The 13264-nt window shown below is 35.0% G+C and overlaps 2 protein-coding genes across 2 annotated transcripts; one reads left to right on the top strand and one right to left on the bottom strand.

The window, feature by feature from the left end:
* Positions 1-456: 456 nt before the first annotated feature.
* On the top strand, positions 457-6020 carry LOC130816084 (mitotic checkpoint protein BUB3.1). Its single transcript, XM_057682667.1, has 9 exons — positions 457-716; positions 791-921; positions 2518-2600; positions 3334-3600; positions 4159-4234; positions 4635-4715; positions 5349-5427; positions 5517-5617; positions 5707-6020. Exons 1-9 carry the CDS (start codon positions 597-599, stop codon positions 5792-5794), a joined length of 1026 nt encoding a protein of 341 aa, XP_057538650.1. The 5' UTR covers positions 457-596; the 3' UTR covers positions 5795-6020.
* A 1029-nt stretch (positions 6021-7049) lies between these two features.
* LOC130816083 (ATP-dependent Clp protease proteolytic subunit-related protein 1, chloroplastic) lies at positions 7050-13264 on the bottom strand. Its single transcript, XM_057682666.1, has 9 exons — positions 12926-13264; positions 11429-11544; positions 11143-11346; positions 10932-11036; positions 10498-10560; positions 10292-10403; positions 7822-7883; positions 7493-7675; positions 7050-7412 (listed from the first exon to the last, which is right to left on the bottom strand). The coding sequence occupies exons 1-9, from the start codon at positions 13191-13193 to the stop codon at positions 7326-7328; spliced, it is 1200 nt and encodes a 399-aa protein (XP_057538649.1). The 5' UTR covers positions 13194-13264; the 3' UTR covers positions 7050-7325.

Genomic DNA, 13264 nt, shown 5'->3' with positions numbered 1-13264 from the left:
AACTTTTAATGTTTTATTTAAATGTAAAAGGACCAATAAAATGATACCACATAGCTTTAAATTTAATAGTGGTCATTAATAAATTAACTCTTTTAAATAAAATATTTGCCAAAGTTGAAATTTATAAATCAAAACGTGAAGTTTTTGAGAAAGATTTTGTAAAATAACAACTAAAAAGTGAAAATCACTTTTTATGATTTTTATTTATGGTTTTTTAGTTTTCAAAAAGACTAAAATTTTTTTTAAAAAAAAGTTACAAACAGATTTTTAAATTTCTATTTTTATTAAAATTAAGATTTTTATAAATGAAGTAGCTTTATAAATCAAATCTTATAAGAGATTATCTCATTTTGAGACGGACTTATATTATTAATTTATTTCTCTAAACGATTATTTTAAAATCATAAATTTTTAATTTAAAATTAAAAGAAAGGAATTTGAAATCTACAACAAACACCAACATAAACCAAACCATATTTGAATTTGAATTCCATCCCCTCAAATCCCAAACCAAAATCTAAAACCTCATTTCAAAACCCTTCTTCCTTCGCACCTCCCCTTTCTCCCTCTTCAGAGCCCTCTACCGGAGATCCGAAATGACGGCGGCGCCACCGCCAGTAACTGGGCGGGAGCTCTCAAATCCACCCACCGACGGAATTACCAATCTCAGATTCTCAAATCTCAGTGATCATCTCCTTGTTTCTTCGTGGGACAAGGTGGTTTTTCTCTCCAAATTTTTTCTTTTTAATTTCTGTGTAACTTTTGTTTTAATTTTTCTTTTGTTCAACAGACTGTTCGTCTGTATGATGCGAGTGCCAATGTACTACGAGGAGAGTTCAAACATGGTGGTCCTGTTCTTGATTGCTGCTTCCATGACGATTCCTCAGGATTTAGTGCCAGTGCTGATTCTACTGTCAGGAGGTAACTATTTTTTTTTCTTTAAATGTGTCAGATTTTTCTTTAATGAGACTTTTGGTTTGGGGAAACATTGTTCAACAGTTATGATGAGAACTACTTTTCAATGGAAGATACAAATCATGATTAATTTTCCATTCTTTGATTTGATGGAAACCTATTAAGGGAAATGGAGGTGTTGGTATGGAAATTATTTTTAAAGTGGAAAAGTTTTCACAACCCAAATTTTCTATTTTAGTTTCTTGTTAAACCAAACAAAAACTAAACACCATTATAGTGTTTGGAACAAGTATTTTATTTCAAATTATGGATTTCAATTATTAAATTATAAATGAAGAATTTGAGAATGATAAGGTTTAGGTAATCTAACTAGGTAATTTCAAAATTTGCCAAACAATAAATTGAGACAATTCTAAATTTCCAAATGAAATCATCGTTCCCAAACATATTAAATATTTTCAAAATTTTGGTACCCTGAGAAGAAAGGTTTTAATATGGAGCCTGGATTCCTTTTACTGCATGTTTCGGTTGCAAATCACTAGGTACGTGACTTGTATTTGTTCATACTAACAGAAATTTGGATTATTTTTTGTTATTTATAAGTAATGTTTGACAAAGAAATTAGATTTACTTGGTAATTGTTGACAAAAAAAGTTGTTCTAGGTAATTTCCGGTAGGTAGTCTTTGACAACAAAATTTATTCTAGGTAGTTTCTGACAAGAGTCATTTTTTATAGGTAGTTTTTCACAATTTTTACTACATTTATATTCATTTTTCCCATTTTTGGGAATTTTGTTTTGTTTGTCACTAATTTTTTAGTCTCATAGTCTGATGATATTGCTGTCCAAGGAGTAATTGCAATAAAAATACATTTTTATTCTTACTGCTTACATTTGATTTGTCTAAGCTGTGTATGGACCGGAGTGATTTCCTAACCTTCTATAGTCGATCACTGGATCACGGTTGGGTTTGTTTATGTTATGTAATTGGTGTCTATTAGAGGACAATTTAGGTCAATGATGTTTTTATTCTCCCCCCCTTTCATTGCTTCCAAGCCTCGTCGTATCATATCAAATGCTTAGTAAAGATTCTAATCTACTGAACTAATATTACCTCATTGTAAAAGTGTTAAAATGGTGTTTAAGGCGGGTTTGAGGGATCTCTCATGATTTCTGACGCCTGCATCACTTTGTTATTGCATCACCTTGAATGTTACTGCAATTGCAATCAAAAGCATTGTTGTACTATGCTTCCAAGTGGTTTTTGAACTGTAATTTACTGTTCACTCTCTTGTTCTGGTGCTTAGTTTTTCAACTTTTATACTAAAGAGTACTTGCTCAATGTTAATAAAAGCGACATGTTTGTTCAGTGAACTTAGTAATATTCCTAATTTTTTATTACGACTGTTAAAATAGTTGTAAATGTACCTACCAAGTTAATTTGATACTATGATTCTTAGTCTACTGGCTCAATTACTTTTTCCAATTGTCATAATACTAATTCTTGCGTGGAGCTGAAAATATTAGGCGTACTATTCTAGTTATGTTGGGAATGGAATATAATAATTCGATTGATGTGGAAGGTTTATCTTTTGGTTTTCAGGCTAGTTTTCAACTCTGGAAAAGAGGATGTTTTGGGAAAGCATGATGCACATGTACGTTGTGTGGAGTACTCTTACACAACAGGTATGCTGAAATTGATATCAACAAAATGTGTTCTGCCTAAATGAAAGAATTTCTTGCTATGTTGATTTGTTTTGTCGAAAACTCGGAGTACTAGTTATTCTATTTTATTTATTCTTTTACCCTGCTAAAACAAGTAGATATCTTAATTGGAGGGAGTACTTGTTATTTTGATTTTTATTCTTTATGACACTTTTTAATGTTGAAAAAATTGAGATGATCTTCTTTTTAATTTTAGGTTTAATACAATTATATTTATACTTATATGTTCTTGCTTGCCCGTATGATTTAAATACTATGTTTGCATTTAGCAATTTAGTCATGTCCAAATGCATCTGCGTTATTATTGTTCCATCCCATTCATTTTGTTACATTTTTCTTTTATGTATGTCCCTATGTTTTAACTATATATTTTTATTGTTGTATATGTCTCATATTCTCTCTCATAATCTCAATTCTCAATCTCTTATTCACCACATCCACATATTGTTTTCACTTGCCTATTTTGTTGTTTCATTATTCCATCAATGACCAACCACAATTTATAAACTACGAACCCAAATTGTTACAAAATCACAGTATTCTAGTATGAAAAATCCATGTTTTGATTGAGGACACAATTTCTGCTTGAGTCATGGCATTGTTAAAAGTAAATTAAAGAACATGGAAATTGTATATTATATAGCCGAGTGTTTCACTATCCCAATCAGCTATGGTTTGCCTTTATGTATTACAGGGCAAGTAATATCTGGTAGTTGGGATAAAACAATAAAGTGTTGGGATCCTAGAGGTGCAAGTGGGCAGGAGCGTACTCTTGTCGGAACATATGCTCAACCAGAACGTGTTTATTCTATGTCTCTTGTTGGTCATAGAGTAGTAGTAGCAACAGCAGGCAGGCATGTGAATGTCTATGATTTGCGAAATATGTCTCAACCCGAGCAGAGAAGGGAATCTTCATTGAAATATCAGACTAGATGTGTGCGTTGTTACCCCAATGGAACTGGTATGGACAAGAAGCTGTAATTCTTATCAAATTGTTCGATAATTTATTTTTGACTGCTGTGATGCATAACTCTAGTAACATTTATGTCGAGCACTATAGTAGAGTTGGGGATCTTGGGGCAATATAATGCATGTTGAACCTTAAGGCTCAATCTTTTGATGCAAGTGAAAATCACTAAAAAAAGAGAATGGTTCCTTATTATTTTAATTATCAACTTAGTTGGCTTCATAATTAGTTAGTAAATGACGTCTCTAACTCATCAACCAGTTTATATAGCTTTGCAATAATGAGATTGATTCTTGAGGTCAGATGATTTCATATATTTATTTTGAGTATCAAATGCTTGAGGAAACTTTATAGCTAAAAAAGGAAACAACCAAGTAATCAAAAGTTTTACATGGAATCATTAACCACTAAATTTCACCATACTTATAGTTACTCTCTTGCACTTAATTCAAGTGTGATTATTTGTAACAGATTTACATGACAAAATGTTTTTTTTTCGATAGAGGAGTTACATGGCTAAATGTTCACTCACATTTTTAAATGGTTGAACAGGTTATGCTTTGAGTTCAGTGGAAGGTCGTGTAGCTATGGAATTTTTTGATCTTTCTGAAGCTGGTCAAGCAAAGAAGTGAGATTTTGAACCATTTGTTCTTCACTTATTTGGTTTTTTATGCTTCTTTTCTCTGTATATTTTTTGATTATAAGCCAACCGGCCAAGTTCCATGTGGCTTTGTAAGTTTGAAAACTGTACTGTACCAACAAGTGACAAGTGCATTAAAATATAGTAAACTAATTGCTTTGATATTAAAAAAAACTAAATTAGGCTCTTTATGATTGAATCTTGAATCCTGCTCCTCTTTTGGTGACTTCACTGTAGTTTGTTGGTCTAGCTTGCATGTGACGATGCATGTAACAGGAAGAGTTTTCTTGGTTAAAATTGGCTCCAGCCTTCATTTAACAAGCATTAAGACATGGTCTCTTATCATATGATTTTTTGGAATTGTAGCTGATTGTTCTATGGTTCACAGATATGCTTTTAAATGTCATCGGAAGTCAGAAGCAGGAAGGGATATTGTTTACCCTGTAAATGCAATTGCCTTCCATCCAATGTAAGTGCTTTAATTTTTCTGGTGATATGACAAATTGGATATACTCCTTGGTAATCGTTGAAGTTTGATGTGTACTTATGGATTAGTGATTTGGATGTGTACAAAGGTTTGCTGCTATATAGAGACCTGTATAAACAATTAAGCAGTGTTTAGACTAAATGAAATGTACTTAACAAAAAATATTAGTGTTAGGCAAGGTGCTGTCCTTAGTGGTGTGGATAGTTGTATCCAAAACATTATAGTGGGTGTTTAGCCATGTTTATAGGAGACTTTCTAGGACACAATAGCTAAAACTAGTTCAAATACCACAGTGTTTCTACTCCTTGAAACCCTAAAAGTGTTTCTAGGGGGCTAGAATTAGAAGGTGTTGATAGCTTCTCGAATTGCTTCTTCGGGGAGCTGTTTTTGCATCAATGAACTTTTACTTGGACATTTATACCTTGACAAATGCAAATATTGACACCTTATCCTATCTAAATTCATACTTTCTCAACTCCCATTGTGTGCTGTTGCGATCTCTTAGGGGGTATCTATTGAATCTGAATATAAGCGAGTTTTTGTTGCATCATCAGTAACCTAGGGTGTATGGTGTTGCTTCTTTTACCACTTCGTGATGTTTATATGCTCCTGCAGCTACGGAACGTTTGCAACTGGAGGTTGTGATGGCATTGTGAATGTGTGGGATGGAAACAACAAGAAAAGACTTTATCAGGTAGACATGATAATTTTTGCTCAATTTTGGGAATTGATCTTGACCTATATCGCCATGCTCATTGACGCTCTACTTGTCTTGTATTGCAGTATGTGAAATATCCTACAAGCATCTCAGCTTTGTCCTTTAGTAGAGACGGTCGGCTCTTGGCTGTTGCATCAAGTTATACTTTTGAGGAGGGAGATAAACCGTAAGTTTAGAAATCATTCTTTTGATGTCTTGGGTATCAAGGTTTTATATTGTCATTGACACTGGCAAGTTAATGTTTTTGTTTTGCAGTCATGAACCTGATGCTATTTATGTGCGGAGTGTGAATGAAGTTGAAGTTAGACCAAAGCCCAAAGTCTACGCAAATCCTCCAGCCTGAATGAGTTGAGCAGGCTTTGCTTGACATTGTTTAGTTTTCCATCAATTTTTAGGTATATTGTTTACACTGCTTTGCTTCTTGGTGCCCCAAGAAGCGTATATGAACAAGATGTAAAAAGAGATTGTAGATGCTTCCGCTAGTTGCTTGATGTTATTTTTAGAACATTGTGTGCCTTGCTTGTTACACTTGCAACTTTCATATTCATCTCGTCAAGTTATTCTCTTCACTCCATTTTACTTGTAATTTGGGTTTTTGTTTATAGTTTGTAAATTTCACTGCTTGGTTTATTGCTGATAATGTATTATTGATTAACGAAAGTTGTGATTAAAGGTGGTCAATGAGCTACGAGCCTTATCTGATTTTAACTCTTGGTTTTTGCATCGAGAATTTGAACTATGATCAATCTAGTCTCAACTCTTGCGTGAGGCGCAAAAGCAGGAGAGACGCTCAACTACTTGCTTGATGTCCTTTCATAATCATTTTAATGCTTATGGGTTAAGAAAGCTTTCTTTTGCCTTTACACAACATTTGAATTGTTCGCTAAAATACTAAACTATCCTAACCTTAATTAATCTCAACTCCCAAGTTAGCATGGTTTTCTTCAACTGATAGCCTAATAAGAACGTTGAATTGTAGAGAATCAAAACTTGTTTCAATTGGAGCAAATAATATCTTTTCAGGTAAGATTTTAAAATCAATTTTCACCCCACTTTCTCTTCTCTCCTGATTCTACCGTGCAATCCAAAAAACAAAGAACTTGAAGCATAGCTCTAATTAACCTTATAACAAAGGTTTAACATTAAGGCTAATTATGGACTGAGCTGAAGAGATGAGAAATTTTCTTGCATTCTTCTCAAGTTGGATATAGGAGACTCCTTGCTTTTTCCAGGTAACTAGATAAGTCACCAACCAAAATGATGAGCAAAGTCACCCACTTTGATTGTCCGCCATATGTTTCCTATCTCCATATAAATCATTGTCATTGTGAGCAATTCTATACACGTAAAACTGTTATTTTGCTTTTACATATAAACCACCGATAAAATTAACAGTTATTATACACTACCGATAGTTTTTAAACATTTATAGCTTTGTATTTTTTTTTTTCCAAAATTTCCAATCAAACGATGATAGTATTGTGACGATTATTACTATAAATTGCAGAGAACACGATCATAGTTGCTTTTTTTCGAGCAGGGGTTATTTATTTGCTTTTATTGTAGGTTTGGTGTCGAAAACGTGAAGATGCAATGAGTAGAGCCCATAAAAAGATGGGATGCATGACATGGCCCAAATTACTTTGGAATGAAACTTATGAACACGTATATAGTTTTTCTATAACAGAACTTGCAGCATCATTACAGTTACAGCTAAACTTTCCACAACAAAAATTAGCAATTTAAACTCCGCTTATCCCCTAGTAATCAGTATTTACCAGTACACTCGCTGCAATACATTGCGACTTGTACGGCTAGTAAAGGAGCACATGAGCAACAGCCCAATGTAGTCGACACGTTGATGTTTGCGCTTATCACCTGACACCGGAGGGTGCTGCAGCTGCTTGACCAGGTCCAGCTCTCCTTGCCGCCTTTGATTGAGCAAGAATCTCATCGTAGTTCTGAGAAAATAATTCACTTTTAACATTTGTTCATTACCGTAGAAGAAACTTTTGAAGTTTATAATATGTGAAACACTCACCCGTTTCTCAAATGCATTATCTCTTGAATCTATTATCTTGTCTGCAATGCCGTAATCTATGGCTTCCTGTGCCTGGAAGTACTTCGGGCGTTGAATATCTTTCTCGAGTTCTTCTTTTGATTTGCCAATGCCTTTAGATAAGAGTTCAAAATAGTACTCGGTATTTGCGTCCAGCTCTTTTGCCTAAAAAGACAATCAAGGTAAGTTAACTTAGACAGGCACTAATCATACCATGTAGAGGATCAAGGTTTTTATTTAATGTTGATGTTACAATTTGTGATTAGCAGTACAAGTGTAATAAAGAGCACGATAGGAGGGCTTGGGGGTACCTTGATCCACATATCTATCACAGCCCCGCTAGATCTGTTGACCTTAGGTAGATACAGTTTCGCTGCAAGTTTGAAAAGGAAAACTTTCATAAATGATACTAGGAAAAACTAGGATAAATACATTTTTTTAATGTCCCTTAGTTCGATAGGGTCAAAGATTTTGTTCTTTGATCTTGGATTATAAATCGGAAACAACCATTTTATTATTACCAACAAGTGAATAACAATGTAAGGTTGCGTACATCTGACCCCTCAAACGTCACCCTAGGTTAGAGCCGCTTAATGGCATTGGGGCAATGAAATGTTGTTATAATACGTTTTTAAAAGCAACTACGCACTATCATAGAAGTGAACTAATGTAGTTGCACATAACAAAGAATTCATTGAATCTATAAAGGAGCCTTTCTCATCAGATTGAAATTGAACTTTAAAAGGTTGTATCTTAAGTTGACATTTAATACAAAGAGGGTCAAGAAAAGATGTTGAACCAAGAAAGCCAAGAAAAAGACTGAGGATTCACTCTAACAATCCTTCTACTCAGGGATTTTAACAAATGAAGTTCCCTAAGTTAGGTGAATGCAACAGTTCAAAGCAGAGATGTGGTTGATATCTCTTGGTTCCAACAAAATTGCTGCCTTTTGGTGGTCTAATTTTTTAAACTCCACCTCAAATTTATTTTTTAAATGTCAAAGATTTGACCACTTATTCTCAGGAAGGACCTTACCAGTCAATTATTTGTAGTAGCAGGTTATGCCACATGTCATGTTCTAGTTGGTCTTCAATTTATACATTCATTTTATTAAACCCCACCTCTTCCTTTTAATTACTATCTCCAACAAAATTAAGTGAAGGCATCATACTTATAATCCTCTCATCCTCTCTCCCCTTCCTGCCCACAAAAGCCATTGACCTCCACCATTGAAATCAGTGACAAAAGTGGAACACCACCACCATCTACAATTGGCATCAGTGGCTCGCTCACACCTCCATAAAAGACATTTTATAGCTTGTCTTTGTTGTTTTGTCTACGCTACAACCATGTGAATCATCACACAGCCACCATCATCTCCTTACAGTAAATCTTTGAAATCCAATTCTCCCATTCCTATTTCTGTCAATCCCAACAGTAAAAATATAAACCTACATCAATTTTTTTTTTTTTTTTGCAAAATAAATAGTTCTTGCTTCTACTGATGGCTAATCGAAATAAATAGAAGAGAAGAATTTATGTGGACAACCACTGAAACTAATGTATTTAGTTCATGTAGACAACTCAATGTTTTGGGATTAAGGCTTTGACATCAGTGTTGTTCTATTGATGGTGTTGTAATGATTGTAAATGCCAAACTAACTCCATAAGATAGTATAAAAATACTGTTTCGGTCGCAAAACGGGTTTCGTGGTCAATGTGGTCTATATTTCAGTTTTGGTATAATAAAAAACTAACTATATGGTTGCGATGTGGTGATATGGACTTATTTTTGTAGTATACTCCATATTCAATGCCACCAAAGATCACAAGTTTCTAATTCAAGAATTAAAATATGAAATATTATAAAGCTTTTTCTAATTATAATTCACATCATCTAGGTTTGAACCATCACCACTGCTGCATCTCAACCACTATCAATCACAATAAACACCGCCATCACATACCCCACAAAATAAGAAAATCATCAAGAATAAGAAGGTGAAATAGAGGGAAAGAAAACCACAGAGCCTATTTACAAATTTGACAAATAGTTTTTGATTTGAGTGAGGATTTAGGTAGTGAATCAATGGTTCTTTTTCTTTCTAATCATTTCGTTGTTTGAACTTTGAACTAAGAGATGGGAGAACTGAGAAGTAATGAGATAGGGGGCTGATTTCGCTTGCAAGTGATCGTCTTCGGTTTGGATAGTGTTGATTGCAGTAGACATGTGAGAAATTATGTCTATTCACTAGTGATTAATGGAGGTGGTAAATTGGTGATAGTGGGGAAGATAACAAGATGGTGAGAGTTGTCATGTCATGGATTCAAGCCCCATCACAAAGAGAATACAGGTATATGTTCACCTTCTTAAAAGGTTGAATGTCACCAGAATGTTAATGGTATATAACATATAATGAAGCTTCAGCCATAAGCTTAAGCTTTTGTTATGCTAATGGTTGACGCCACATGATATATTATATACTCTTACAAAAAAATCTTCATGGGGAAGACATCTTAAAGTAGGATTTTAATAAATAAACAAACGGCGTGCTTTTTTAAATTGGACTACCAAAAGAAGGAATTTTTAAGACTCAGATTTTCTTTTTATGAAGGGAACAATTTATATCCTTGCAAATGTAACTTTCAGTTTATGATTCTTGCTTCGAACCAGTCACATCAGTGTTTTCAGAAAACATACAGATTGGTATAAGAGTAGAATATTCCAATAACATAGACTAAGAGTACTAATTAAGAGAGAATGAAGATAGAGGACACTACTTGAAGAGTTTGGCTGCAGAGCACGATAGCCCTTTGTTCCAAGTGATAGAAGCATAGCTGCTTGACCATATGCCATGCCGCAGTTCACAGTATAGACATCTGATTTGCAATACTGCATGAAAGTTGATGAAGGGAAAGTCAAGAACAACATTTCCTAGACTTAACCAAGGGACAAAGATATTCCATAAATAAAGGAATATGCTTACGGCCATGGTATCAGCTATGGCATATGCCTCTGTCTCTGAACCCACAGTTTCCATCTTCTCATTCTGAAAAACAAAAACCCAAGTAAAGACATTAGTTCAGTCCTTTCAGCTCTTCAAATATGTCATAGTGAACTTCTTCCAACTTACAACCCTCTCCCAGATTTTGAGGTGCATGATTCTCAGTCCTTATCGTTAAAAACTTAGTATAAGGCTGAGAAGGTTATTGATATCGGTGCTTTCCCTCTGTCATTTAAATCATTCCACATTTCGAACCACATATTTCAACAGCCTTACGCACATACTCGAGAATATGTTAAAGAGAGTTTTATGCACATTTTCTAAAACACATGCTGCGACAAGTACAATATTTCTGGCATGAGATTTTGTTAAGATCACTGTCACTGCAGAAGAATAAGACATCCTGTCTTACTAACCTGTGTTCCAGATGAGTTAATATATAGGTATATAGGCTTTGAGGGATTGTCATAGTCCAACCACATGAACTGAGCAACGAGAAGCTCAGTAACAGCAGGCACTATCTGAGCACAGAGAGACAATCAGTTGAGAACAGTTAGATCCGAAGACTAAAAATACTATGGAAATGTCACACTCAGATATATGGAAATTTGAGGAAAAACATCTTACTGGCATGCCAAGATAAACGATCCTAGCATCCAACAGCAAGGAAGGAAGATCAGGAGGGGCTGTTCTCGGTCTTCCAGACCCTCTAGCTCCACCGCGATACATGCTAACACTCATACTATATTTTGATGGACCCCTATCAGCCATGCCTCTAAAACTCCACATACCACCATTATCCAAGTAATTGCTAGCAGATGAGATGCTTTGCTGCAAAAAGTTCATTCCAAACATAAGGCATACAGGTATACTGAACCACAAGGTTAAAAACAGGTTATATCTATGCAAGAACCTCTGTGACTTTCTCTGATTGCCGGCGAACTGGATTATCCTCTGTCATGAACATGTCCATTTGTGAAGGACTGAGGCCATACAGATATTGAGGGACATTTTTAAAATTTTCCATCACTACAAAAGCAGAGATACATGCAGAGATTCATTAGAAGTGAAAAGTTCAGGAAAGGAAAAAAACAAACGTGGTTAATTTTGCTGTCTATCTTTAATGAGCAATAAAGTTCATAGTTGTGCACTAATTTTCACGCATGTCCGATGTTGTTCCTGCCTCCGAAAGTTTCCTTTTGTAATAGTTGGCAGTCCATAGGAAAAATCAACGATGTCGTCGCGATTGCGGTAATGTTTGTGATGTAGCGGATGCAACTCTTCGCGGGGTTACGACTTGTTTTGCGGACATCGCAATGTAAACTATTAAATTAAAAAAAAATTATCATTGTAATTCAAGTGATGCTAGACAGGACCCATAACTGATAGGTGTTTACAAAAAATTGACTGGGGAATCAGTACTTGATTTGCTAGAGTATATGATTGACAAATCCGATAGCACACCAAACAAGGATTGAAGTTCTTATCAAATAGGCTTATTTGATCTTTCCACACAGAAAAGCCCAAAAAGAGGTATGCAATTGTGATTAATCCAATAGCAATAGATCTCTGATAGGGAATTGTAGCTCTTCCCAAGCACGCTAATTCTGAATCGCCTACTTCACTAGTAAAACTAAAAGAGAATCATTCAATTGTAAAACTGTCATATATCTATTACAAGAGGGAAGTCTGTGAATACTGGATATAATCCGAAAAAGGAAAGCTCCTGACATAGTTACTACTGAAAACCCAAAATCAGCAAGCACATCCTCCAGAAAATTGCTATCTTCATTGTCACAATTCAAATATGTTATTGCAACTTCTCATAAAGGCAATTGAGCATCAAGAATCAGTAGAAACTCTAATACATAGGCTTCAATAAAATGTTTAACAGTACTAAAATGGTTCAGATAACAATTGCATTTCAGTTTAATTACTTATCATTATGTCTTGAGCTCCATAATCGGGTCTTGTCTCGGCTGAAGCAAGTACCAACTTCTCCGGGCAGAGTTATATGTTCGATTCTCGCCTAGCACTTCTGCCTACCCTCTAATAGAAAAAGGTCTTGGGTTCGAGTCGTTAATGGAGTTCTTGCAAAGATTCAGAGCAAGATTTGCGTCCATCACACCGCTGTGTAGCACTCTTCCCCGGGATCCTTGGAAAATACAAGATAAACAGGTCTAAGAAATTGTTGTTATTTTACTTCTCCTCTCGGTTTTCAGCCATAAAACGCATATTCTCACATAGAAGTACTCACTAAATGGTGCCAACTAACAAGAGCACAGATTAGCAAACAAATTGAAACTCAAATCCAGAAAAATAAACAATCAAAATTAAATTTGCAATTGAAATAGAAAAAATCAGAAGCGCAACAAACGGAAAAAATAAAGGAAGAAAAGAAGAAACTCACAGCCATCTTTGAGATTATCTTGCCTGAATTTGTGGGGAATATGATCAAACGAGGATTTCTGAGCACAAGGGGATTTGAACGACCTTCGATTAAAGATGGGTTTTTGTTGAAGAGACTTGGAGAAAAGGGTTGAAGAAGAGATGGGTTTGGTTCCAACAAGAAAAGAAGATTGAGAGAGGCCATTTGAGGCAACACCCATTTCACGGTTTTGGCCTTGGGTGGGGATGGAAATATGGGTAGAGATAGGAGAAAGAAATGCAGTCGCCATTGAAATGGTTTGCCAAGCTCCTAATTGATTTCTTGGACTGATATGTGTACACACTTCTATCTTACCACTAG

This window comes from Amaranthus tricolor, chromosome 6 (assembly GCF_026212465.1).
Source record: "Amaranthus tricolor cultivar Red isolate AtriRed21 chromosome 6, ASM2621246v1, whole genome shotgun sequence".
In the NCBI taxonomy this organism is placed as follows: Eukaryota; Viridiplantae; Streptophyta; class Magnoliopsida; order Caryophyllales; family Amaranthaceae; genus Amaranthus; species Amaranthus tricolor.
Note: the sequence above shows the minus strand (reverse complement) of the source record. Positions and strands in the feature narration are given on the sequence as shown.

Excerpts from the sequence above, each read along its gene's own strand:
- LOC130816084 (XM_057682667.1), top strand. The coding sequence starts at position 597 with ATGACGGCGGCGCCACCGCCAGTAACTGGGCGGGAGCTCTCAAATCCA. Across the intron at positions 3,601-4,158 it reads TTGTTACCCCAATGGAACTG|GTTATGCTTTGAGTTCAGTG; the intron begins GTATGGACAAGA and ends ATGGTTGAACAG. Across the intron at positions 4,235-4,634 it reads GAAGCTGGTCAAGCAAAGAA|ATATGCTTTTAAATGTCATC; the intron begins GTGAGATTTTGA and ends TATGGTTCACAG.
- LOC130816083 (XM_057682666.1), bottom strand. The coding sequence starts at position 13,193 with ATGGCGACTGCATTTCTTTCTCCTATCTCTACCCATATTTCCATCCCC. Across the intron at positions 11,037-11,142 it reads TCGTTTATCTTGGCATGCCA|ATAGTGCCTGCTGTTACTGA; the intron begins GTAAGATGTTTT and ends CTCTGTGCTCAG. Across the intron at positions 7,676-7,821 it reads TGATAGATATGTGGATCAAG|GCAAAAGAGCTGGACGCAAA; the intron begins GTACCCCCAAGC and ends TTGTCTTTTTAG.